We start from the raw sequence: 27,965 nt of genomic DNA on the forward strand, positions 1-27,965 counted from the left end.
ATTACATCTCAAATATACCCAGGTTTTAGGGGGTGATCTGGGTGCAAACAGCAGTATGTAGGTTTGCGAGACAATAAACTGCTGTATTATACTGTACACGTTCTAGACATGTTTACATTCGACACTTGCGCAGGTTTACATGGATTTTACACACACCGCTCTGGCAACTCACACGACGCCAAAACGCTTTCCACACAACAACATTTCAAGTGTACATTCTTCCAAATAAAGTCTCCCCGCTGAGAGGTACCCCAAAGCAGACAGAAAACTAAAATATACTCCACTTTGAACCAAAGCGCTGATGGCACCTTGCAAGCGAAGCCTGCCTCTCCCTAAACGAGCTTCCTTCATTCTTTTATCCAAGCATCTAGCCATTCATTCTTACGCTCTTTTATCCACCTGCTGTTATCCACCATTTCACCCTTCCACCCTGTCATTCACTCATTCTTTTATCCACCAATCAGTCATTCACTATCCCATTAGTCCATGGACCGCTCCATCCAACCATCCGTTCACACATCCATCATCTAAACATGCATATATCCGAACATCCATGCACCGTGCCATCCATACATTCATCCATAAATCCATAGGACCATTAGTTGATCCTTTAGCCCCATCCATCTATTCTCACTCTCGCCTTTCCATTTTCTCTGCTGTCCATTCTTCCTTTCAGCCGTCCATCCACCTGCCCATCCTTTCATCTTCCGTCCATCCATTCATCCTTCCTTCTTATCACCCTTTGGTCTTTGCTTACGCTCGCTCTACTATTTTATCATCTGCGTTCTTTTCCCCCCATTTAGATAAATTGATATTCTTCGTCCACTTCACTCACACTGGTATTGCCCTAAAGAGTTAATTATGAGCTAATGTCCGCAGCACTGCAGACACAAGAGGTCCATAAAGAACCCCCCCCCCCCCCGTAGCTGCTAAAGCAGGGGGTTCACAAAACCCCTACCACACCCATAGCAGCTGCCACCATGCCTATGGCTGCTACATACCTCATGAATATGCATGAGTCAGGCTTAGTGTGACAATTTGACCACAAGCATGTTAATCCATATGTACCCTGACAGTAAATAGCCCTTAGTACTGTTGCTTCAACGTTTACAAATAACCGAAGCACTGGTGAACATTGTTGAGGTTTACTTAACTCCACGTCTATGTATCTTGATGAAATATAGATCTACAGCTGCATACATATGGAGTTGAAAATGGTAAATCTATACTTGGCTATATGCACTTACACTCTCAATATTTCGGTCCTCAGTGTTTTTGCCAGGGCATGTGGGCAGCACAATGTTTTTGTTGTTGAAATTCTGACACCCAACCTATCAGCCATTGAATGTTTTGATGTCTGTAGGATGGGAATCAGACTTGGACCTGTAGTAGTTCCAACTTCTAACTTTCAGATCACACACAACATTCCCAGAGGACAGTACTTCACTCCTTGAGATTGTTGACAGTATCATGCAAGAGGCACGCCCAGATTTTGTTTTGCCTTTTGAGAGGGCCTGTCTTGTTTAAGTCTCACTGCCTCCTCACAGTCGAGTACACTGTCCACAGTATGCAAATATATTTCTATGTAAGGTTACTTATAGAGCAAAACCCTAACTCATCTTTCTATTAAAATAGCTCAAATTGGGACCCTCAGTCTAAGGGCCTTATTATGATTTTGGTGGTCCTTTCGCGGAGTGCCACGCCAGCGCTCCACGCGAGGACTGCCAAAGCCATGCACACACCGCCCGTCGGACTCAGACTTGAATCCAAGTTGGGCGGTTGTGCTGCTGCACTTCCACGGCCATGCCTGTTTAAAGGCTCATAGGAGAGCCGTAATAGGCACTGCAATGGGAACGTCGCAGCACATTCCTGCACAGGAAGGAAGTGTACCATGCTGTGCATTCCTTCCTGTGCAGGAACATGGGGGTGCACAAATATGTTGTGCCCCCCCTGCAAACACCCCCATGCACAGAGGTGACAGGGAGCCATGTAAGAGTCCCCTGAGTTGCCTCACCGCCATCCTTTCCATGGCCGGCTCACCAACATGGAAAGGCTGGCAGTGAGGCACCTGGTGATATGCTTGGTGGTGCTGCAGCGGCACCCCCAGCATAGTGCTCTTCCTGACCACTGTGCCACCGCCGCGGGATACAGGATCCTCTGTGGACGCAGTGGTCTAGTGGCGGTCCAACCACCAAAGTCTGGTGATCCAGGGACCACCACACAAACTCGTAATAAGGCCCTAAAATAGCAATAATCCACCATGTACTCTATGATTCTGGAAAAGAACATTTTCTATATCTTATGGGCGAGTGCTAAGAATTTAGAGCGATTTAAGAAAAGCACAAAATTTAAGCTAAATTGCCGGAGTGTGCTGCAGAAAAGTGGGAGCTATAGGGAAGGTAATACAGGTTGAGGAATCTCTTCCACAGTCACAGTATGTTTTCTGTGTCACAAAGTTAAACAGGGAAGAACTGTTGCGTGAAGAGGGCTATGCCGCTCTTTCCAGAAGTGAAGGAGGGGAGGAACTTACTGAATCTTTGTCAGGAGGCTCCGCTAATGGCGGCGCACTGAATAAAGGTAATTACTACACAAGCAGTGGTCTGGAGATGCCACTTACCCACTTTTCCTTCCCAGGCGAGCCCGATGACCCCGCTGTAGTCCCTGTTGGTGAAGAGGTAGGAGAGGCAGTAGCTGTTCCAGTTCCGCTCCGAGTGCAGCTCCAGGAGCTTTTCAACTCCCACCAGTGGGGAGTGCGTGGGGTCCTTCGGATTCCTGTCTGTATATATCTATGTGTTTGGACAGGGTTAATAAGAAGCATCCAACTGACAACCGTGTGCTAGTCCTTTCATGAAAAAACACATCGTGTGGGTCTGATCTTTCGTTTGCATTTTGTTTATTTGTGTTGGAAAACGAGGCAGTACTTGTGAGGCCTGCACAAATAACACGACTACATTTGTCTTTCACTGGGAACCAAACACCCCATTGTAGCATTTGACTCTTAGAGGGTAACGTTGCAGAGCAGTCTAAGGCTTACTCAAGGGAGGTGGTGTGGGCTAGTAATCGCCATTTACCAGTACGCAGAAATAACACTCAATAATTGATTGTCCAGTCTGTACTTTGCTTTATAAAAGGAAGAATACATTTAATAAACACTCACTACTTAATACTATGCAACAATTTACAAATATATATAAGCGGTTAGAATTAGTTTGTGACATTGCATAACATTCCCACCCCTCCCGCGGGGGGTGGGGTCTAGTACCACCACTCCCATGTATGCACATCATCTTGCCCCCTAATGCACTGGGTTGAATATAACATGGAGTGAGGGCCTTGCCCACTGGCACCAACCCAGTGGCGACCCACCCCCTTTATCTCAATAAGCATTTAAAATGGACACAGCTGCCATGGTGACACATAACCCTGACTGAGCATCTCACAGTGACCATACATTATACACCTCTACTTCTTAGGGGCTAACAGTCTGGCTTGTTCTTCACCTAATGCAGCGGCAAGGATACATGTTTAGGCATCACTTAAAATGACAGTACTTATCATAGCTGATAATAACACATTGCAATTACAGCCCCTAAAAGGCCTCAATGTTATAATCACAGGATTAAGCATGTACGCCAGACACCCTAGCAGGAATGTCCAGTAACAAAACCCCACTTTGCTTATGACTTCACATTACACATGTGACTTTCAGTCCCTCAAAAGAAATAACATTGGTGCAGTCCCTAACGCCCCCCCAGCTGAAGAACAAAAGTTCCTGCTCTAGGATGCTATTGACGCACAGCTGAGCCCTTGAGGGGTTATTTCTTTCACGTCCCCCAGAGAGTTAGGGGGGGACTTCACATCTTCATGCTGGGGGAGACTGTGTTGCTCCTGCAGCTCCCCCGGCACCATGGCACACACCTGGTGGTGACCCCGTCCTCCTGGGGCCACCACACGTGGAACACGGGCCTGTTTCCATGCAGGCCTGTCTAGGCTCTGCAAAGCAGTATGGGGAGCTCTTCCTCCACCTCTCGCATTTAGATGAGCGACTCTCCCGCTGCTCTGGAGAGAACTGCGCTGCTCACGATGGCGGCCCTGTGCCACATATGCCCATCAGTGGGGGTCCGGTCCCACCCGGACCCCGTGGCCAGGTGAGAACTCTTCGGCCGCTCGGGGAGCCCACCCCTGGCCGCTCCGGCTGCCTTGCTCTTTGGGGTCCCCGTCCCACCTGGTAACTCCGCACTGCAGGCGGGCTAGGAAGCCACTCGGGGAGCCCACCCCTAGCAGCTCCCGCTTGCTTCCTGTCTGGCCAACACCCTCTTGTGCTGCCACGGGAACTGGCACCTCGGTTCTGGTCATGAAGACTACTGCTGGTCCGGCCGGACCTCGGGGGAGAATGCAACGGCACCCCCCCACCTTCCTCCTGTTGCAGGTGAGTGCGGCAGCAGTACCCCTCCTTCACGGCACACACTGGGGCCCGGAGTTGGGGATTCTGGCCCCCCCGGGAGGTCTTCGGCATAGGGGCCCGGAGTTGGGGTCCCAGGCCCCATAGGCAGACTTCACGGGGAGCGCGCCAGTGCTCTCCAGCTTCTCTTCTCTGGCGAGGGGAGGGGGCGACGGTGCTCCCCTTTCTCCAATACCATCGGGGGCCAGGGTGGGCTCCTGGCACCCCTGTTTGGCAACTTCACGGGGAGCGCGATGGCGCTCCTCGACTTTACTTCTTCTGGAGGCAGCACTTGGGACCTCACCCACCCCGGGGGCACATCTTGGACCGGTGGCGGAGCCCCACGCGCTTCGTCATCGGTCCTCTCCGAGGTCAAAGGTCGCCTACCTTCTGGTGGCGTATCTTGGCCCCCAGACAGCCAATTTGCAGCATTTTGGCCTCTTCTTGCTCCTAGTGGCGTGCCCCAGCCACCGTGAGCACCTTCTTTTGCCCTCCTGTTCTCAAGGAGGGTGAACTCGGCAGGGAGCTGTCTTCACTGGCTCCCTGCGCCAGCCTTTCTCCTGGCTCTCCTCCTAGGTCACTCTTCTCCTTGCACCGACGCCCAGGTTTCTGCGCACTGTTCCTGGACTCCCCTTTTGGGGCAATTCAGGGTCCTGGGACAGTCAGGGGGTTCTTCCTTAAAACTGCCCATGGCGCCAGGCTCCAGCACCAGTCTTCCTCAGCAGACCACACCCCAGAGAGAGCTCCTCTTCCTGTGCAAGACCTTTTAAAAGAATTTGGAGGGGGCTGGCAGGAAGGCTCAGCTTGCCCTATCAGGTAGTGACACATCACTTCTCTGCCCCTGCTCCCTCCTTCCTACCCAGGCCTCTGGGATAGTTCAAAATGGCGTCATCCAGGGGTCTCCTGCCACATGGTCTCTGAAAAGCTCCCTTCCCCCCTTGCTGCCTTCTCTCCAGAGCAGCTTGGTGCCTGGCACCAGGTAACAGCTGCTGATGGATAACCTGCAGCTCCACCCACCTTCTCTCCCTCTTGGAGAGGAGACCTTCACCCTTGGAATGCTACAGTTTGGGGACGAAGGTCATTAATTTACCCTGGCAGGGTCACACCCAGCCGGGCTCTGGTTATGAGCTGAGTCAGAGGAATATGACATTTCTGGATGACCCAAAAGCAGTACAACTATGACTTCTTACGTACGTTACAGTGTACTTTGGTGCGTGTCTGGAATGAATTTTTAGGCCCTTGGGTCCCCATCTTCATAGGAGAATAATGGAGTGTTCCTTCAGTGAAAAAGAGTAAAGCACACTGACTTTCCCTTACATGTGTCTCCCTATAGTATAAAGCCTATTCCATGTCTCCACCCAACTCTGCATAATTTCTGTCGTACCATTCTATCTGTACCTGCTCCTGGGCTGTGCATGCCAGGAATCTCCCCCGCACAGCCCCTACACGTGTGCACACGCATGTAAACACATGTCTGCAAGTAACCAGCCCAGTGCCCCTTACTCCGGATGCAGCGCAGCGGCCTAGCCTCACCAGGGGGACACCAGTAAAATCCACATGCAGTCTCTTTCATCATGAGTCACTGTGGGTGAGTCCCAACTTATGAGGCTCCCCCACAGTAAAAGCTCCACAATTAGGTGTTCAAAAAGTGAAAAATCCGGGTGGCTCAGATGGTCAGAACTAACTTCCAACAATTTGGAACTATGTTAATGTTGGTTATTGCTATAATGCAGCAGTACCTGGCAGGGCTGGTCTGGGAATCAAAAGCAGGCCTGGCAAAATTTTCAAACCAGTTTCCCTTCCTTTCTACTTGTTTGAAAGTCATTGATATCTCTCTTTCTTTCTCTCTCTCTCTCGTTCTCTCTCTCTCTCTTTCTTTCTGTCTCTCCTTCTCTCTCTCTTTTGCTCCTGCTGTGCCTGATGCCATAAACCCTGAGTAGCTGGAGACCGATGTGGCAAGCTTTGGCAAAGCCAATAGGCCTCTATTTTAGACGTTTTGACTTTGCCAATGCTGTGTCTGTGGGGCGGCTGTTCCTAGGTAGCACAGGAGGGCAGTTGAGTTCTCTAAGGGGGGAGCAGGCAATGGAAAGAGAAGCAAGGATGTTGAGGGACAACGAGGCGGAAGTACGAGTCGAAGCCGAGCTGGGAGAAAGCAACAAGGAGTGCAGGTGGTGGGTAGTGGTTTCAAGGGGAGAGAAGCACACAAGGGAGAGAAACACACAAGGCTGAGAGCAACAAAAAGCAAGAGGAGGGTGTCTGCATTGGGAAAGCACACAAGGGGACTGCAATGGAGGGTGGGGGTGCTTTCCAGAAGGCAGACTAACAAGGAGCACTGTGGAAGGGGGGGGGGGTGTTTGCAGTAGGAGAAGCGCATCAGGGAGAGAGCAGTACAGAGCACCAGGCCTGGGGGAGCACACGATGGAAAAGCAATGCAGATACTGGAAGCAGAGGGTGTCCTGAAGGTGTGGAAGCGCGCAAGGGAACCAGTAACAAGGAGCAGGGCCTCACACGATGGAGAGAGTGTTGCAGGCAGCATTGGAGGAGAGGTGTGTGGGAAGAAGGCACACAGCGGTCAACGTGAATTTAAAAAATGTCAGGGGACTGTGATGTCGTGCACAATGGGGACGGGGCGAGAAAGCGTGGGGGCGGGGTCCACGGTGTGGCTAAAAGAACAAAATATTCTGTAACTTTTTTCGGTCTTTCACCTTCAGGTAAGCACACATAAAATACCACAGCTTAAATGTAAAATAAATGCAAGTTCAGTTAATCAGTGGGAAATGCACTATCGTCCTTTATGAAACCTCTATTAGTTAATGCACTGCAGAGGACCGGCGGTAAGCAGAGATCCACGGGATTAAATCCTGGTTGGAGCAGTGGAGAATAGTTCGGGGCATACCAAGCTCAGCTGGGAATTCCTTTCCAATACCACTCAAAAAGAATACATATGTGTCATCAGCAAGTATCAAGTGATTCCATTAATCAAAGCCAATACCAGTTTCCGAGCTCCTTTTACATTTGCAGAGTGACCTGTTGTAAACATTTACATTTCTGTCAGGCAGCAGGCACCCTGGCAAGAAGACTCATTTAGCTGCCTGCCCGCCATCGGTTTCACAGCACAGAAGACTCCCTGCCTTGCACTGCCCCTGAGGTATTTCAACTCTCTTAATTAACAGTCCAGGCAAGGTTATCTTTTCACAGAAAGTAAGCAAAAGTTTTCCTTAAATTACAAAAGTATGGGCACACCGTGCCCCTCCGATCCCGCCCACTTCAACCACTGAAAGCACTTGAAGGGGAGACCGACAAAGAGCACAGGTTGTTTTGCGGGAAAGAAGCACTTGAGGAGGATAGCAATATTTGGCGGAAAGAAAACAAAAGAAGCAAAGAGCAACACAGAGCGGGGGTGGGGTGCATGGCACGCGGCAGTGGCAAAGCAAGAGGAAGAAAGCTGGAAAACACACAACCTCTCATGGAGTGACTAACTAAAGAAAAAAGAAGCTCCTTAAAAAGAAGATGTGTAAGGATATAAATAAGCTAAGCTAAAGGGATGTGTGGTTGGTTTGAACATTTTTTGCCAGGACTGATTTTGGTTTCCAGTCTAGCCCTGCAAAATACTACGGCCAAGTCATCTTGACGCATCACATGCCAATTTCTTCACCATCATACACTTCTGCGCTCATTAGCTCAATGTAGTGAGATCTTTTTCATCATTGCTTTATTTCTTTATAAAGTTTTCTTATCTAACTCTTCTTCCTAACTTTCTCCCTGTTGCTCTCTGTTTGAACAAAACTGGTCCCCACTGGTCCCCGCTGATGCCGACCCCTGGCACAAACTAAGCCCTGAGTTTAATAAATTACTTGTAGTCAATCTCTATTGGTGGTATTACACGGTGTGATAACTCTGGCCCCTCCCTGCCAGATTATCCACTACAGGTTGGATCAATAACTCCATGGGTGAGTTCCAAAGTGGACCTACAGGGGCCCTTCAAGATTGAGGAATAACCAATAAAACCAGAACTCCAATTCTGATGGTTATTTCTCATTTCTGTGGCTGATTTCTGGGTGAAAAGCAACAGGTACACAGAGTTACCTTGGGACATGTACTTTCAAAGAGGCCATTAACACTTGTTAAGCCCCTGTCGGATTTAAAGAACAACTTTTAATAAGTCCCTAGGTAGCCAGATTTACAAGACCTGTTGTATCTGTAAAGTTCTGACAGATCCTAAAAACGTAAAAGAAAACCTTCACGCCAGAACTGGGTGTGAGATTTGCTTCCAGGGCTGGAGTACGTCATCCAGAGTGCTGACTGCTAGCTGAGAATGATTTGAAATGTGCCCATCTTGAGACATGTCCACAGACCTCACACCAGGAGTATATATCAGTCCCACTCTACAGACACCTACTTACGTCTAACTTTTTCACTTTGAAGTTGATGTGTTTGATACCATCAAAGTCTGCCTTCTCGTAGATCGTGTTGACGGTTTGCAATAAGCCACCAATCTGTGTAAAGAAATTAAGCAAATGTCATTTAGACACTGAAGGCAAACACTGACTCCCACTGAACTGTAAATACAATATCAGACAGCTCAGAAATTGCTGAAATAAGGGAATTGTTTTAGTCTTGCAAAACACTTGCTTTACTTTTACCTCTCTCTCTCTCAATATATATATATATATATATGATGTGTGTGTGTGTATATGTGTGTATATATTACATGTGATCAAGACTGCCGTCGGGCAGTCGAAACGTGTCAGGCTGGGCACTTGCTTGTAAAGATTTTTGCACAGGCACCTTTGTAATCTGCGACAATAAAAAGAAAAACTCTTTTTCCAGTTATAGTTATAGTTAGGACCCCTTTTCCATAGGAAATCCGCAACATTCTATTTTGAATAACTTTGGCGCCGGTCGACGAATCCTCGCGAATTTCTCAAAATAGGTGGGGCGCTACGCTCCGCTCCTACCCTGAAAGTCTCGGGAGGATTCGTCAAGCGGGGGCTGAGATAAAAGGGGGGTCCCAAAACGCGTTTTTCCCATGCATTTTTCCATAGGACCTTTAGACAGGGCTACAGCCCGAACGGCTGAACAGAATTACTTGAAATTTGGCAGAGAGGTAGTCCTCAGGTCAAGGAAGTGCCTTTTGTAGGTTTGGTGTAAATCTGTTCAGTAGATTCTGAGAAAATAGCCTTTAAATCAATATATATATCTGAGCCAGCTTACGGTACGCTTACCGTAAGCTTACCGTACGCGTACGGTGGCGTGCGCGAGCGCAATTCTGATTGGCTCTTAGATCTTAGTAAACATTCGAATCGGCCGAAACCAGGAAGCGGCGGCCGCCATTTTCTCTCTCGCACTGAGAGTTAGGTTGTTAAATAAAACCAATAAACATGTAAAGGGGCTGTTTAGACAGCTCCCACACACATAGCCATGTTGAGGGAGTCCCCAAAGACCCCCCAAGGCCAAAAATGCAATTTTTATTTTTTCGCTAATTTCGCCGATTACGCTTACCATACGCGTACGGTAAAAAATGTAAAAAAAAACCACTATCCACACTCTCGCCACCCCCTGTGCTTTTGGTGGCCGCAGGCCAACAAATGTGCAGGGCTTATTAATCGTGTGAAAAACCACACTATTTTTAACAAAAATAATAAAAGAAAAAATTATCCACACTCTCTCCACCCCGTGTGCAAATGGTGCCCGAAGGGCACCATTTGTGCATGGCTTTTAAAAATTACGAAAAATTAAAATATTACCTTTCAAAACGAAGTGCATCATATGTCCTCCATGTGCGCACGGTGCGCGAAGCGCATCGTGCGTACATGGCCCATCTAGCGTAACGTGGGCGCGCGGTGCGCGAAGCGCACCGTGCGCGCACGGAACGAACTGCGTTAAGTGGGCGCGCACGCCACGAATGGCGTAAAGTAACTTAGCATTTAAAAAAACGTACAAATTCACTGAAAAAACCATAGGTTTCACACACGTTATAGTTAGGAATTAGCATTTAAAAAACCTTGCAAATTCACTGAAAAAACCATAGGTTTCACACATGTTATAGTTAGCGGAAATTTTACTGATAAAAAACCAGTGAAATTCCCCCGTTATAGTTAGTGCAGGCAACTATAACTCACGCGACCGCAATCTTCTGCTGATGACATATGTGTCTTTATGAAAAAAAAATATTTGTAATATATGTATAGCTAAAAATGTATGGAAGAAGACATGGGCAAATAAGTGTCTAAATACAGTATTAGCATCAGCAGAGGATTGCGGTCGCGTGAGTTATAGTTGCCTGCACTAACTATAACGGGGGAATTTCACTGGTTTTTTATCAGTAAAATTTCCGCTAACTATAACATGTGTGAAACCTATGGTTTTTTCAGTGAATATATATATATATATGACATTTTTGTGGGGCTACTAATACAGCTGACAGCATGAGATACACATAATATGACATGAAAAAGAGTTAGATTCCATTTTGCGGTCAACTTTAGCCTTATCATCATACTATCAGGCATGCATTTCTATACACTCTGTGAGCCTCAGAAAGCTGGTTATTTTCTTCCTACACGAGGATCTAGCGTTTATCTGTTAAGAGGTCATATTCTCCTCTTCTTCAAAAGCACTGGGATGAATCCAATAATTTTGTAGACTACAGCATGGCCCAAACAACACTAACCCATTGCTTAACTAAATAAAAAGTTGTCAAGTATGTTGTTACCATGCTGAGAACTTCATATCAGTGGGCCTGATGTGGCGCTAAAGTGCCTTACTAGTCAGTGCGAAGGTGAGCATCACACCCCCTTGCTGCCCTGCTGTACAGAACACACACACACTTGATTACTGAACTTGGTTTGAGCTGACAGATATTGGGAGGCCAGTGGCTGCAGGGCCCTGGATTTATGTCAACATTGGTCCTTCAATTTACAGCTCTTTGATTATTGGCTCAGATATGGTGCAGTAGTTTTAACCAGAGTTTTTAGATACCAGTTCAGCACTCCTTAAGATATCAGTGGGTAAATGGAAGCATTTTTCACCTATAGCAAGGCAATTTGGCTTACTGGTACCTAGGCAAGGGACCATGCGTCAGACCTCTTCTGAGACTGCTGTGGTTGCCTAGACGCTGCGCCTCGGACCAAGTCCCTTGTTGTTTTATACCATGTGTTTCTAAACCTCCTTACTGCAGGGAGAATAATTAATGAAAAGAATGTTACATTAGAGTAAATTTGCTCGTTTGAACAAGACGCGTGTTGGTGTTTTTAATGTGATAAGAGGTTGGGCTCTAATTTTTTGGCATGAATCAATGGGCTTAACCAACTGAAGATAAAGTTAAAAAGGAGCATTGTTTACAATCTCACCCTGTCACAAACATCTCCACAACCAAGTAATAAACCAAATATACGTGACTCTACTTCCTCCAAAACCAAAAACGATAATATACACCGACAAAAGATGACGTAAACATTACATATATTTGTGATGTATACAAGTTATATATGTTCAATAGTGATTGCTTGGTGGAAACTCACCATTGCGATAACTCTTTCCACGCTGCCAAATCTCTTGCAAAACAAATAGTCAGCTTTAACGTACAATAGGCAGGTTGTGCGAGATACGTCGACGCTTCGTTTAATTCTTGTAACAGTTTCTTCCTACATGAAACGACAAAGAATAAACTTGATCTACCACACAATGGAGTATAATATTAGTCTTAAGCTGCAACTGTAGTTGGAAAGGATGAAAAGCCTTGAACAAGGAACACGTTGCTCATCGCAATGTCTCCCAGGGTTTGGGAGTGTCTGAGAGTTAGTGAGTGCCTGCAAGATATACAAAGGAGGACTTGATTAAGGACACATGTTTCCAATGTTGCTCCAGCATTGACAGACCTTGGCTATGTTTTCACAATATCCACAGTGGATACATTTACCTACAAGGAACCTGAATGGGAATCATGTATAATTAGTGGCTATCCTAAACATCTGGTACACTTTAAGACCTGGGGGGCTTCAATTAGTCTGTGGTTCAAACAGTTCATAGGAAATGAAGTACTATGGAAGTGTGAAAAGATGTAAAGTCTCTTTTAAAAAAAGTTGTGGATTGATTGCATGAATGCATCTGAGCCACTGGTATTTACTCTGAGCAGCACTCCAGCCCATCATTTTTTTGCCCAGTCCAGACAAAGACCAGCCATATATAAATCAGCCTCAGAACTGATCCTTTAAAACTGGTCCACCACATACCAGCAGGCTAGGACAGCAGAAGGGAACACAAGCAGCAACAGACCTGTGTCAGCCTGCTTGAGACTCACCAGTAGGGTGCAGCTTGAGTCCTGCATCCAATGACCAATGGACCCACGTCTTGGCCTACTCATCGCACTCAGGGTGTCTTCATAGCTTCACAAATGTCACTTATTAAAGTGCTTGGAGTATGGATATGTCCAGACATTCCATCAGACTCCTCCGCGTCTCACTGATGATGCCCATTAAAGCAGAAATATGTTTTAAGCTGCTTGTGTTCCAGGGAATGTGACCTAGCAGTTTGGGTGGTTCTGTCCATCTTAGGGCAGGGCAACACTGGTTTTTATGTGGCTCCTCTCCCTCTCTGTAAAAATAGAGACAAGCCTAAAAGAGATGGACTAGAATGTGGACCAGAATAAATACCAGGGACTAATTCAAGCCTTGCACCCATCATCTCTTCATGCAGTCTCAAAGTGAGACCTTACAGAGAGGGACCAGGTAAATCTCTCTTGTGATGCATTGCTTTGACTGATGGTTGCAGAAACAATACTTAAAATCCTTATAATGTATCCTTAAAGATCTCAACACAAAGATTCAGAGTATGCTATTGGCTTCCCTGATCTACTCCACTCTAGCTTTGTTCATAAGTGATAAATATATGTGCTCTGAGTAAAGCTGATCCGAGTCAGATGCTTTCAGCCTCTGGTTATGCTTTGGTTGCACAGCAAAAGTGCTATAAAGTCGCTGGGAGGACCCGGCACATGCAGGCCCCACGTGTATCATTTTCAATCGACTGTGCTAATATTTGTTAGCGATAATTTAATCTGCCTCATACCTGAAGTTCCATTTGTGACACCAAATTCTTTAGCTTCTGATATGTTTTCAAAACCAAAGAGGAGTTCACATTGTCCAGAAGAGAATAATCTAGAAAGTAAAATGTTGGAAATGCATTCACAGTTTTATATCGAGCTATTCGAATTAGAGAACAATTGACAATATTGAATAGTACTGGCAGAACATTGCATAAAATCACAAATGAGATAGCTTTGCAAATGTTGGAACCCCACTCTTCAAAAACCTTCTTTTCCTGCAGAATCCATCCTGTTAAGAGGTGGAAGCATTTTATATGATGGAGACCAGGGGAGACATGGGTATTATTTAGTTGCTAAGTGGTGCTGGGGTTTAATAAATCCCACCTACATAAACACCATGCATACCTACATAAACAGCAGGGGATAGGTGGCCCCTTTGACAGAATGGCATGCTGCCTTGAGCCCAGTAAAGATGGCAATATATCTTGCCTGCAGGGATTGACTTGTGCTGGTGCTTGAAACTGCAGGGCACCAGAGCTCATGTTTGGAGGCCAAGAACTATTTTTCATTATCTGACTACGTCCCAGAGAAGAAACCTGTGAAGAAGAAAAGGGAGCAGGGTGAGGAAGAGAAAGATAGGAAAACGGTGACATAAACAGAATGCAGGAATGGAAAAACACCTTCAAGTGTGAAATAAAGAGATAGAAAGTGGAGGGTGGAGGAACAAAGAGGCTTGAGGAGGAATCAAAACCAGGCAGCATTGGTGTTTGGCAATACCAAGCACAGCTCCCCCAAAACAAAATTGGGCCCTTGAAGTTATATTTTTTGTTTTACAAATTAGGCACAGCTTCCTTAAGCTCCTGCCCAACCCATGGCCTGGTTTCTAGGACTTGGAGAAACATATGATGTCTGCTAAGGTGAGCAGGAGGAAAAGGTCAACTCATGCTATTTTCCCCCTTACCTTTTGAGTAAATACTCAAAATGTATTGGACTTGAGTGTACACTCAATACGAAGTACAGTTATAAATGGTATAAATGTAAGAAGAGCTTGTGAATAAATGAACTCCTGTTTTTTTTAAAGACAGTTTCAAGTACACACCAGGTAGGGATTGGTTTAAGGGGCATTTTGGGGGGAGACTGGATACTTCTTCCATTCTTCTACATGACTATTTTCAAGGGTGTACAGGGTAGAATGTCTCGAAAAAGTATGTCACTGTGGAAAGATGCAGCCACCTCAAGTCTCACTCTTTGCGAGTGAGACTCACACATTTGGATTTCGTGTTGAGCTCTTGGTCACACCAACTAAATGTCACATTATTTGAGAACAGCTACAATCTGAACCCTAAATGCAGTTCCGTTTAACGATTTCCTACATGCGGATCAGCTCCTGTAAGAGGTAGAAGTTGCAGATCTCACCTCTAGGGGTGCCTTCTTACAGAGCCCTTAAGTATATAGACTGACCCACTTTGGGCAGAGGGCCACTGCCCTACATTTGCAGACAATGAGTCAGTCAGTCAGTCAAAACAGCTTTATTCGATTTTTAAAAGAAAAACCATAAAAGCATACATATAAAATAGTTCATTATTTGCAAGAAGCAGTACAAATTAATAACAGTTAAAAACATATCCTAATTCATGGAGATCCTAAATCTTATAATGGTTTTAAGAAATGTTGAAACAGAGAAAATGAGGAATTCATCATCCAGCAATTGCAGTTTAACCAAAGCCACTCTACATTGCCTCAGCCCTAGTTTTTTTAAAACGGGTCGGAGCAACCTTTTCCTAGGTTCTGAGTAATATTTGCAAAAAAGGATACAATGCAGAGACGATTGAACGGAAACCTCGTCACAAGGACAGGGAATAAGTTCCTTAGACCAGCAATTCATCACAGGAAAAGTCACTAATCTAAAAAAGGCATCAACCCTAAATCGGGTTAAAAGCATTCGAGAATAGCAGCTAGGGACAAGATTCAAGTATGGCTGTATGCCTTGCTTCTGAATAAGTAAATGGTTAGCCATAACGGAGCTCTTACATTTCTCCAGCAACCAGCGTTTCTCTGACAGAAAGACCAGGCATAATTTCTTAAGTTTTTTTCTTGACAGTTCTGCCATGGTGTCTGGGGAAACAAAGAATTCCGGATGGCCCATCTCAACAAAGAAATTTTTTAGATATTTGAACCAGGAGATTTTTGGAGACCCATCTAAGCCAAGACAGTCCTTGATTATATCCCTGTTCAAGCCCGTCTCGGTGCCCGACCAAACTTTGTGCCACAACAGAATGGGCTCTAGGTTAATGAGGTCAGAGATATAAGGTACGCCCAGCTCTTGATGACAAACGTAAGAGCAAGTGGACCCAGGTACTGCCAGTAAAAAACGAAGAAAAACATTTTGACAGATCTGGATGGTCGAGGCGTTTCCTATACCCCAAATTCCTGCACCATACAGTGCGGTGGATACACATTTGGCTCTATAAATGTACAACAGCACTGATACAGGACGACCCCCTACCTTATTAGAGAAATGTTTGACGGCTCCTATAGCTCGTGAGAAGGCTAATTTTCTTGATTCCCTTGCTGCTAGCCAAGTGCCCTTTTTATCAAAATTAATACCCAGATAGGAGAAAGTGTTGACAATCGCAAGTTTTGTGTCGGATAAAAAAGAATTGCAGCGAAGGTTCTTCTTTTTTGTGCAGCACATAGTAAAAGTTTTGCTGATGTTGATCTTTAAACCCCTATTGCCCATGTACTCTGAGAATTTGCTAATCGATCTTTGTAGGCCGATTTGAGTCCGGGCCATAATTACAGCATCGTCTGCATATAAAAGAATGGGGATGTGGGAGTTGCCGATTTTTGGATAGTCCTGCTTATCTTCCAGGAGGTGAGATGCGACTGAGTTAATATATAGATTAAACAAAAAAGGAGCTAAAATGCAGCCTTGTCTCACGCCCTTTCCTATAAGGAATTTGGAAGAGCACTCCCCCTTATCTCCGAAACGAACCCTAGCACCCGCATCTCGATATAATTCTCTGATAAAAATTAGAAGGTTTGGGTCCACACCCATGTCCTGCATGGTTAGCCAGAGTTTGTTGTGGTTGATGCAGTCAAAAGCCGAGCTTAAGTCCACAAATGTGAGGAATATATTTTCGTTTTTTGCCTCAACATATTTGGCTACTAGCAGAGCTAGATTCAATCCTTGCTCAATAGTTCCCAAACCTTCCCTAAAACCATATTGGAACTGGGAGAGAATACCTTTTCCGTCGGCCCATGTTTGCAGTTTATTAAGTATAACTCTCCCCGCGATCTTCATGAGAGAATCAAGTAAGGAGATCGGTCTATAACACTTCGGTGTGTTACGATCTCCTTTCTTAAAAATGGGGACCACGATGGCTTCCTGCCAAGTCCGTGGGAAACCCACTTTAGTAAAGCTGTTAAGAACATTGGTTAAAAGAGGAGCCCATAACTTATTGTTTGCCTTATATATATCCACGGGTATTCCGTCCGGGCCTGGAGCCTTTCCCGCTGGGCTCTTATCAATGGCTATCAGAACTTCGTCAATAGAGAAGGCAACGTTAATTGGAAAGTGCAATCTATCCTGTAATCTTAAATTTTTCCCCCCTTCTGTAACTACCGTGGGGTCTTCTTGATAGAGTTCCCGAAAGTAAGTCACCCAAGTCTCTTCAGTGATTGCTATTTCAATAGAGTCTGTTTCATTATTAGTAAAAAAAGGAGCGTTCACTGCTTTCCAAAAGGCAGTATTGTTTTTGGATTGACAGGCTTCTCGGAGAGTAAACCACGCATCCTGTTTAATTTGTTTCTTCCTTTTTTTAACTGCCTTTTGATAAGCGGATCTGGCCGATCTGACATCCACCATTACTCTGGGGTCTCTCTTTAGTTGGGTCAATAAGTAGGCGTGAGTCCTACTACACTCTCTGTCAAACCACCTCATGATGAAGAGGTTTTGTAAGTAGATTCCCAATTTCCGCAGAGATACTAAGGAAAGCATCGGTCACTTTTAAAGGATCGGCGCTCTCAATTAGACAAGTATTGAATTCATCTACCCTGGAGCGGATTAAAGTGCAAAGAAAGGCCGCTGGTTCTACTTTGTCCCATTTTAAGGTATAACCATTCCTCCTGGCAAGCCGCAATCTATGGTTGTATAGATTCTGAACCGTAGAATCGGTGTTGCTTTTAGCCTTCGGAATGGCCAGGGACAAACTGAGGGGTAGATGATCACTCATTGCTACCTCGCGTAATTCAAACGAGCAAATATAGTCAGAATAGCGTTTAGATATAAGCAGGAAGTCAATGGTGGAGTTACATCCTCTGCCTATAAAAGTGGGGCTGAATGGGACTGAGGGAGAACAAAGTTCGTTAGCAAAACCCAAATCCAAGGAGAAGAGTATGTCGTTTAGATTTTTTCCTAAAGGGGTGTGGGAAAAATGTGCAGAAGGAACGCCCTCCCTTTCCCCCAGGTCACATATGTTTTGATCACTGAGTGGACATAACGTGTGATTAAAATCGCCAGTCCAAATAACACAGGTATCAGAAGAATCCTTGTCGTCCAAGTTTTTTAAGGATTCAATTAGTTCCTTAAGTGTTGAGGCCCACAGATCTTTCGGTATGTTGTTATAAAAATTTATCAGATCTATATGTAACTTTCCCCCAAGCGTGATGTGCAGAATTTGGTAAAAAGCAGAGGCTGGTGCAAAGGAGATTTTTATATCTTTTACACAGTTGGAAACATAAGTGCATAGACCCCCTTTGTTTCTCCCTCTAGTGGTGGGTATTGCAGGAGTGTGATAAGTTCGATAGCCCATCATATGAATGGGATCAACCGTCCAACATTCCTGGAGGCAAATGAACGAAAACGTTTTCAAAAAAGTGATACAATTTGTGTCTCCTAGTCTGGAGGACAGGCCTGCAATATTCCAAGACAAAAGGGTTAGGTCAGAGCATGTGTCAGCCTCTTGCAAGGAAGGAGGAATAGAAATTTCACAAGAAACAACATTGACAACCGGACCACTGTTTGGACTTAAGGGATAGTTCGGAGTCTCTACCGTCATAAAGTTGCTAAAAGTAGTATCAGGATTAACCCGAGGGGGGACTATCAATTGTGCTGTCTGTGGATCAAATGATTTTAACTCATCCTTATTTACAGCCTTCCCTACAAGTTCTGAGGCTGGGGGGTCATTAGGGGGCAGTCAATCAACCGCATCTAGGCAACTATACCTATTTGCGCATGAAAAAGACTCCAACCAGTCCTGGTCGGTTATAGCCATCCCGCCTCTTTCAAAGTTGCCGTTAGCTTTACCTCGCCCAACCTGAACCCACCAGTTGTTATTAGCTTGGGGAGGATAGAAATAAGCAAGTGGGAAAGGGGTAATGCTGGTAAAATGTAAGGAGGATCGTGTCTGTTGGATGTGTTTAACCACATGAGGGTTGCTAAAATTGATCACAATACAGTCCCCTGTTGTATCTTTATTTCTTCTGCCCACCCAACTAACTCTCCGCACAAACAGAATCTTTGCGTGGGTGCCAGGAGGGAGTGGTCGGTTGTTATTGAGCCAATGCATTGTTTTGTTCTTTAGCTCGTGATATGACTCAGTAACATTAGCTCCAATACAAGGTACACCCGTCAAAACAATAACATATGGGTCGGATTCGGGTGGAAGATCTAGAATGGGTAGGTTATGTACGTTTTCATTGGGCAAAACCCTACTACTGACTTTCGCATTATTATTCTATACCGTGTCGTTAGTGACTATTATATTAGCATCTGGGGATTTCTGCTGAGGTATTTCTGCTATAAGTTGATCTTTAGTGGCACTAATGCTGGTAGATTTTTCAGTGCAAGCAATAACCTCACCGGTTCTCCGGGATGTATCTAATGGCAGAGCCAAGTGAGGAATAGTCAGGAGAGGAGAGGTTTTCTCTATAGAGTTACTTGCAATATTAGCTGGTGCGGGGGATTTATTATGCTCTCTATGTAAATCTATCTTCATTAGTTGATTAATTTCAAGATTTATTAGAGCAGTTTGTTCTATTTTTTTAAGGCGCTCTTCTATCTTGATGAGCCTATCTAAAAACGGTCGGGTAGAGTTATCAAAAATTTCCCTTATTTTTGAGAGGAAACCCTCATCTATTTGCGTGGATTTCTTTGGGATTACTTCAGACAGAGTTTGTTCGTTAGTCCCCAGAGAAAGATTAGACGGGAGTTTATCGTTTTTGGATTTGTTCGGTATAGATTTATTCCCCTTTTTACCACGCGGGGCAGCCTTTTGTTTTGGTTTGGCCCCTAGGGTTGAAGCAGGAAGGGGGGAGGTGACATCAGAGATGGCATGTGATTGAGCTCGAGTCGAAACACCGTCAGATAGAACATTCACAGCATCAGACAAGATGTCAGATCTGTTGGTATTTCTAGCAGTATTAGCCCTTATCCTTTCCAAGCTAGAGTCCATAGTTAAGTCAATACTACCCCCCTCGCTAATCGTACCATTATTTGTGCCAGAAATAGTATTATAAGGCGCAGGTGAAACAACTGTGGCAATAGTCCCTAGAGAAGAACGTTTGGCAGTAAGCGAGTCCAACGAGAGACGACGCTCTGTTAAGTCAATTTCACGTTCTAAAATGTTGGCTGCCCTAACAATGAAATTGTCCAGAGTTCCAGCCAGAGTAGTATTGGTAGCGGTACCCTTAGCCCTAGGCATTCTTTCTGCAAGTTCTGATATATATATCTCTCTCACTAAGAAGGCCGAGTTGCAGGGGGGGTGGCCCAGCCCAGTGTCTCCAGTCTCGAACGGCCTCAAACGGCCCGCTCTTTGCCCGGTCTTAGCCCCGTGCTAAGACCCGCGCGCGTCCCGCTAGCGCGTGAGGGCAAAATTATGTTTATAAAGGGAAAGGAAACGGTGTTGGGGGAGGAGTCGGGAAGAGGACCAGGTGCGGATGATCAGCTTCCCGCACAGCACCCTGGTCCTCGCAGTCCCGGTTACGCCGGTCGCTCACCGTAAAACAAGCATCCAGCAACGTCCCCTCACCACAGCAGAGCACAGCACAGCACAGGGGGGCCAACAGCGTGGAGCGTAGAGTCAGGGCATCAACAGGGCATCCACAATGACCCAGGCAGTGAACAGCGAAGTCCCGGTCCCTCGAGCGGCGCCCGCGCAGCGGGAGCCGCGAGGCGCGATGGAAGATCGAAAGGCTGGGGTAAGAATCCAGGCAGTCCTGGCAGTAACGAGCAGCACAAACCAGTTTCTCCAGCGGAGCCCGTAATGCAAGGGCTGCACCGCCTGATGAAGGTGTTGGGGGAGGAGTCGGGAAGAGGACCAGGTGCGGATGATCAGCTTCCCGCACAGCACCCTGGTCCTCGCAGTCCCGGTTACGCCGGTCGCTCACCGTAAAACAAGCATCCAGCAACGTCCCCTCACCACAGCAGAGCACAGCACAGCACAGGGGGGCCAACAGCGTGGAGCGTAGAGTCAGGGCATCAACAGGGCATCCACAATGACCCAGGCAGTGAACAGCGAAGTCCCGGTCCCTCGAGCGGCGCCCGCGCAGCGGGGGCCGCGAGGCGCGATGGAAGATCGAAAGGCTGGGGTAAGAATCCAGGCAGTCCTGGCAGTAACGAGCAGCACAAACCAGTTTCTCCAGTCTATTTCAGGGCAAATTTGGAAATATGTTTCATTTAATTTGGAGTTTATATCACTTCACTTGTGTCTTTTCCTCTGTCGCTGTTGTTGTCAGAGGTTATATGACATCACGTCCTGTTATGCCATAAAATACGCTAATGAGTTGTCACTCTGAAAGGTAATGTCCTTTCTTTCTGAGGGCGATTGGTTGAATAATGCACATCACCCTCTCCGCCTCGTCTGATCTTAAAGTCGGCCAGCTTTAGGGATGAGGCAATTGGTAGTATTGGGCATACACTCATTTCTCCCCAGTGTCCCACCATGTTACACTTCTTTCAATGGCAGGTTTACCACTGGACAAGTGGTCAAGAGCCCTCTCTACATTACCACCCTGACTGATCCCCAGGCCCCTTATGTAATCAGGGTTGCTACCTTTCTCAGAGAAAAAGCACAGCCACTTGCTCTTGTTTTATGTTCAGGAAGAGCCAGGAACAAGTACTCGAGTAAGATTTTATGTACAATCTTTTTATTATCACGGTTTGCTTTTATACCCACTTAGGAATATTTTACAGAGTGATAAAATCGTTTTAAAATAATTTCTTCCTTTATTTGCTTTTTTTGATTTTATATTCCAAGCAGTGAAAAATACAGATGTTTGCTGCTGAGGTTGTTTTTACCCTTTCTCACAAAAGAATAGTGGCCATGCTGGCAAAAGAATATCCAATTGGCAACCCTCTCAAGGGCACTGGCTAGGAACTTCATGAGTAACCCATTCACTCAAGGAGGCTGAGTGAAAAGAGAAGAGCACAGCGTAACGATGGAAAAAATGGCAAAAGGGACACGGCTAGAAAGAAACAGAAAGCTGAAGTAAATGAGTCAATGCACCTATTGCAGTGATCTGTGTGTATCCTGCATGTTACAGGTTCTAATCATATTGATAGAGCTCTCTCCCAAAGATGCACCAACAGTGCACGCTGTAAACAAATAGAGTCATAACATGGAAAAAAGGAAACCTGAAAACAACCATAGCGAAATATGTACTCCTACAATTTCGACCCAAGAACACCACGATCAACTGCCACTCCAACTCACTCCCCTATACCACACCACACTCAAACTTGGTGCCCTTGTTGGTCTTGCCTACATTCCCATTTGTACTAACACTGTCAGTCTCCTTAAGGCCTCTTTAAGTCAAGCAAGGTGAATTTCACAACATCGAATACATTTCAAGTAGACAAAGGTGGAGAATGAAACTCAATGCACCCCAGCAAAGCACACTGGAAGGAAAAGTATGACAGGACAGACTGTACCCACTTCTAAAGTCAGAGCTGTTACACTTGTATGGATGCAGGTGTGGATTCCGCTTTATCTGATAATCTAAGATATAGGGCCATATGTATCAAAATCCTCTTTTGCGATTCTCAAATAGCGTTTTTTTGCGAATCGCTATTTGAGAATCGCAAAATGCTATGTATGTAGGATTTGCAATACATTTTTCGAATTGAACATATTCCTTAATTGTGAATCTCAAATTGCGATTCGCAATTAAGGAATACCTCCCCGTTCATTCCTATGGGCCTAGAGGCCCATAGGAATGAATGGGAAGACATTCTCAATTTGCGATTAGCAATTAGAGAATCGCAAATTGAGAATGCAATTTCAAGGGTGCAAGGGTGTCAAAAGGACACCCTGATGCACCCCTGAAATAAGCATGGGTGCACATGTGGCGCACTTACATGCCCTAAGCATGTATGTGCTTCACATTGCACTTTGAAAAATGCAAAAAAGTGAATTTTTCAAAGAAATCGCAAATTACCACCAACTTGAAGTTGGTGGTAATTTGCGATTCCTTACGGACAAATTGCATTTTTTTGGCGCTTCTTACATTGCATTTAAGGAATCACAAAATGTGTGATTCCTGATTTCAATGTAATTGCAAATCTTGCGATTCCTTATTTTGCACGCAGATTTGCCTTCATACATACCATTTAGCAAGATTGCGATCGCAAACGCCGAAATTCTGCGAATTTCGGCATTTGCAATCGCAATTTTGCTTGATACATATGGCCCATAGTGCTTAAGCAGGATTGGTGAAGATATTGTCACATATGGCAATGTGTGCCTAAGGAAACTAGATTAACAGCAAATAAATCAGCATAATCAATTAAATAAGCCTCGTTGGGACGAGTAAAAGTTAGAACCGATAATTGTTTGTTAAATAGTTAATGATTATTATAGAAGACAAAAATATGAAAATCAGTTAAAATGAGTAATGATTCATTTTAGGGGATTAGCACAAATCTCAGCCAGGTGCAGCAAAGAGTCTGACATGAAGTCAAATATCCAAGCAAAATATTCTATGTCCCATTCAGACTGACAAGAGTCTGTTCTCCAAAGTCGAGACAAACCAGACAAGCCTCCCCACCAAATTCGACTTCAATTATATCAATATAAAAAATTAAATTAAAGTGTCAGCATGGAATGATCGAACCACTATGCAAAATGACAAATCAGAATACAAAATGTAATGTAACTCCATTTAACACCATCCCCTAAATAATTATTAAACTCGCCCCTTTTGACCTAATGGCATCAGATATGTCAATACAAATCTGATTACACTCAAAAGAATGAAAGTCTCATCCAATGAACTGTCCCACAGCACCACAGGCAGGAAGAGCCCTGGATGTAGCAAAGGTCTCCCTCAGGAGTTCTTCGAGAACAACATGTCAACACAGAGCATCACACCGGTGCACAATCTGTTCTGTGCCATGAGAGGGGAAATGAAAACACACATCATGGCTGCGTTAGGATTCAAGATGGAGTTTGGGCCTAATTCAGGTCTAGTTATGTCAAGCACAGGAAAAATACAATTATTGCAAAGTGCAGTATTTTTGTTCAGTGGAAAGAAAGCCCATAAGGTTAGGCCCACAATGTTAATAAATCAGAATTCTCTATCCCACAGCAGCAGGTGTCAGGGACTGCAAGCTGTGCTGGCATTAATGCCCAAGAGGTGCCCCGGGTTGCTCCCAGCCTCTCAGTGCCAGCTGCTTCCTGTTGTCAAGCAGGAGGCCGCAGTGCTGAAGGTCACAGCAGCAGGGGAGTAGCTGTTAGTGGTACAGCAGCACCATGACTCAGAGGGGAAGGTGGCAGGGTCTACCCTGCCCTACATCAGCCACAGTTAACAGGCTGATTGCACTGGCCTTTGTCCCTTTGCTTGCCTGGGGTCTGCCTCTGTGTTTATTCTATGAGGGGTGGGGAGGGGAATGGACCCCATCACATGTGTAACGCAAGAGAGAATGGTGGGGTTCTGTGGGGGGGGGGGGAAGCCAGAGAAAACAATAAATAGATAATGGGCCAATGAATAGACACAGAGAATTAGACAGATACAAGTATCAATCGCTCAGCATTTGTAAAGCACAACACTGTCACCCTGGGGGTATCTGGGCGCTGTGTCTCCGTCGAAGAGCCAGGTCTTGAGTCTCTTTCTGAAGTCTGCCAGCGAGTGGGGTGTAAGGAGGTCGAGGGAGAGTATAGCAGAGTGAAGTGATGCAGGTAATAAAGGAAACAGAAGGGTGGTGTAAAATAAGGATGGAGAGATGGATGTGTCATGTGTGATCTGAGAGATCGATAATGGAATAGTGAGACACAGCAGAGAGTGGAGAGGTACAGGGAAGAACAGAGAGTCAACTTACCATTGGGGACCTGAAGAGGAGCTTAAAAAGATGCAAGGGGGTGAGTGCAAATGAATGAGTGATACAAGTTGTAAGAAGAAGAAGGAGTTTTAGATATACAAAGAAAAGTACAGGAGAGGAAAACAGGAGATATTGTGGGACGATATAGGAGAAAAAATTAAGAGACGAGAGCAGAGAGAAATGGCAGAATAGAAAGATAGAGTAGAGAACTGTAAGAGGAAAAGAAGAGCAGTAAAATACAGGGGAGAGCCGAAGGAGGGAAAAAGAAGTGAAATACATAAGTAGAGAGAAGAGGGGTATGTTATATTCACAAGATACAATGTAAATACATGTGGAGCAGTGTAAGACGGGCACAGGAGCCTAGAGACACCGGGAATCATTGAGTAAAGCCGATAGTGCAAATCACCTAGATACAGATGGGTGAAAAGATACAGGGGTGAGTGGGTGGACAAGGTAAAAAGCAGCGACATACAGATGGGCAAAGAGATACAGGAGAGAGTGAGGGAGAGGAAAAGGTGAAAAGCAGCTACAGACAGATGGATAAAGAGATACACAGGTGAGTGGGGGAAAGGAAAAGGTGAAAAGCAGCTAGATACAGATGGGTAAAAATATACAGGGTGAGTGGGGGAGAGAAAACGGTGAAATGAAAATCAACTAGATGCAGATGAGAAAAGAGATACAGGGGTGAGTGGAGGAGAGGAAAAGGTGAAACGCAGTTAGATACAGATGAATAAAGAGATACACAGGTGAGTGAAAGAGAGGAAAATGTGAAAATCAGCTCGAATCAGATAGCTAAATAATTATGGGGGTGAATTTTGTCCTCAATATTTGTATACCTCAATAGTCTAGCTTCAATATTCAGGGGGGCATACCCACTGAAGTATATGCAAAATACAGGCAATGTTTTATCAGCCCCATTAACCTCCAAACTGAGGCCTTGAACTGACCTTATTGCTATGAAAATATACATATTAGTAAAGGAAAATTTGCGTTTGTAATGTCTTCCAATGCTTGCAGCATCTGCAACTCCCTTGCCACCACCAATAACAGCACATTCTTTGACTTACCGACAAAACTGTATATATCTAAGCTGTGCAACGGGTGGGCTTTGGGACCCCTCGCAGCGTGTTGAACTATTAATAAATATTCGTTTGATATGAAAATGCGACAAAGCTGTTTTTGATTGTTACATACGAAGCGCTTAGAGCAATACTTACCAATGTCATTTTCATGATAGATGTATGAGTGAGTGGTTTGGTTTCCGCAGACCATATTGTCTTCCTCGGTTTCTACGAAGTAGGTGCCGTTACTTGTTTGGATGGACCCTTCGAAAATGCCATTGATTATCGAACCAGAGCAAACAGAACCAGGTTCGTCTACAGCAATGGAATAAGTTTTATAAAAAATCTTTAAAGCCTCTCAGTTTCAAAAACAAAATCTAAATACATCCCATAACAGAGGTGTATTTAATGATCGCGCATAAAGACTAGATTATTTCCAGAATTTCAGGATGAGAAATAGATTTGCATAAGATTTAATTTTGATACAATTTTTGTAAATATAACCAGTGTGGACATCTTCAAAATCTGAAATAGATCCACCTCTTGAAATATCATACCGCAGAGAAAATTGTTTTTGTTGTAGCCATAGAGACCTAAAGAGGGTTTTTCGATTTTCTTCACAGTTGAGGACTTCCCTGGCGGACATGTACATGCACCAATTGCAAAATATTAATTTTATTTTAATCATATAATCTATACAAATTACATCTTCCACACTGCGCTATTCCTTCCGCATTACTACGTATCATAACAGAAAGAAATATAAGTGCATACATACATCAATTCAGTATTCAAAATGTCTTTTGAGGATCAATACCAAACAAACGGTTTAGAACCACACTGTTGTCATTTTTACTTAGCTAGGAGAAACATATATATCTGTTAATAGTCTAAGATTAGCTGCACGTTCTACAAAAAACATAAATTCTGCTTTTTGCTTGAAATGTAACATAGTCCATTGAGGACAGCTACGTTATCTTCTCCATGAACAGTTTCACAATCAGTTTTTTTTTGTATATTGTATTTTTATGGTACTGTTATATTGCCATAGGAGCTGTCTTAACCTACAGCCAATATGTTTTAGGCCTTTGGACAACTTGTAGCTGGCTGAAACAAACAAGGGTAGTTCTAAAGGTTAAATAAAACTGAACCACAGAAACTCATGGAAACCAAAAACAGATCCAACATGCATCTGGAAGCAGCTACAATCTTCTGTATCATATTTTATGAGATGCTCCATAGGGGAAAAACAGGAATAGTAAAAACTACTTGTAACTCATGAACTACAATTTCTAACAGGACATATTTTGCTCCCTGAAATGGATATTTAGGCCATCTTTCCACCAAAAAACTGGTGCAATTGCCATATTTCTTGATTTGAGCGCTTATTTTATTTCGTGTTTTTTTTCCAAGTTTTTCCTAACTTCTGTAAAATCTTGTTTTTGCAGCTCTCAACCACTTCCCTGAAAAATACACAACAGTAGTGCCCGTCCAGTGTAAATGGCCCATTAGTGATAGATTAACATGGAGTGATGCTCCAATGGAGTTTGTGGCAACTTTAAGCACCTGAGACCTTATTGTTTTCAGATTGTTCCCCGTTACTTCTTTGTGGTCTTTGTACAATAACATGGAAGGCATGCGTCTTTTAATTTGGGCAGTCAGGTCTTCCAAATGGCAAGAAGTCAACACTTGTAGCCAATGATTTTGTAGCCAACAATTTGTTACATTTCTTGATGTGCAGGTTTTGTTATTAACTTTAACCATGGCTGAAAACACTATGTCACAGACCTCAAGGATTAGATAAAATACAGCATAATGCATTGGCTGCTGGTAGGGAACGGTGGCAGGGCGTGGAGAAAAGAAAAAAGAAATGTACCTGTTGGTCGCGACGGTCGCCAGCCGCCACCTCTCCTCCACATAGGAACCAGGAAACAAGCACCCAGGCTGCCAGCCAATCACAACGCTCAGACTGGGAATGGAAGCCTGGGCATGTTCTCTGCCCAGGCTGGAAAGCAGCCTGGGTGGAGAACATGCAAAGTGCAGCCACCATTCCTCCTTCCTGTGACGCGGGAAGCCCAGCCCCGCCATGATAGCTGTTTTCTT

The 27,965-nt window shown here is 44.7% G+C and overlaps 1 protein-coding gene across 1 annotated transcript in view; it reads right to left on the reverse strand.

Moving 5' to 3' along the window:
- LOC146772571 (disintegrin and metalloproteinase domain-containing protein 10-like) overlaps positions 1–27,965 on the reverse strand; it is an 83,023-nt gene that overhangs the window by 21,745 nt on the left and 33,313 nt on the right. Inside the window, exons 4-8 of the mRNA XM_085636924.1 lie at positions 26,019–26,177; positions 13,508–13,596; positions 11,965–12,087; positions 8,845–8,937; positions 2,618–2,786 (exon numbers count right to left, since the gene is read on the reverse strand). Coding sequence (XP_085493050.1) covers positions 2,618–2,786; positions 8,845–8,937; positions 11,965–12,087; positions 13,508–13,596; positions 26,019–26,177 — 633 coding nt within the window. The remainder of the gene's footprint in view (positions 1–2,617; positions 2,787–8,844; positions 8,938–11,964; positions 12,088–13,507; positions 13,597–26,018; positions 26,178–27,965) is intronic.

The sequence above is a fragment of the Triturus cristatus genome, chromosome 12, assembly GCF_964204655.1.
Source record: "Triturus cristatus chromosome 12, aTriCri1.1, whole genome shotgun sequence".
NCBI lineage: Eukaryota > Metazoa > Chordata > Amphibia > Caudata > Salamandridae > Triturus > Triturus cristatus.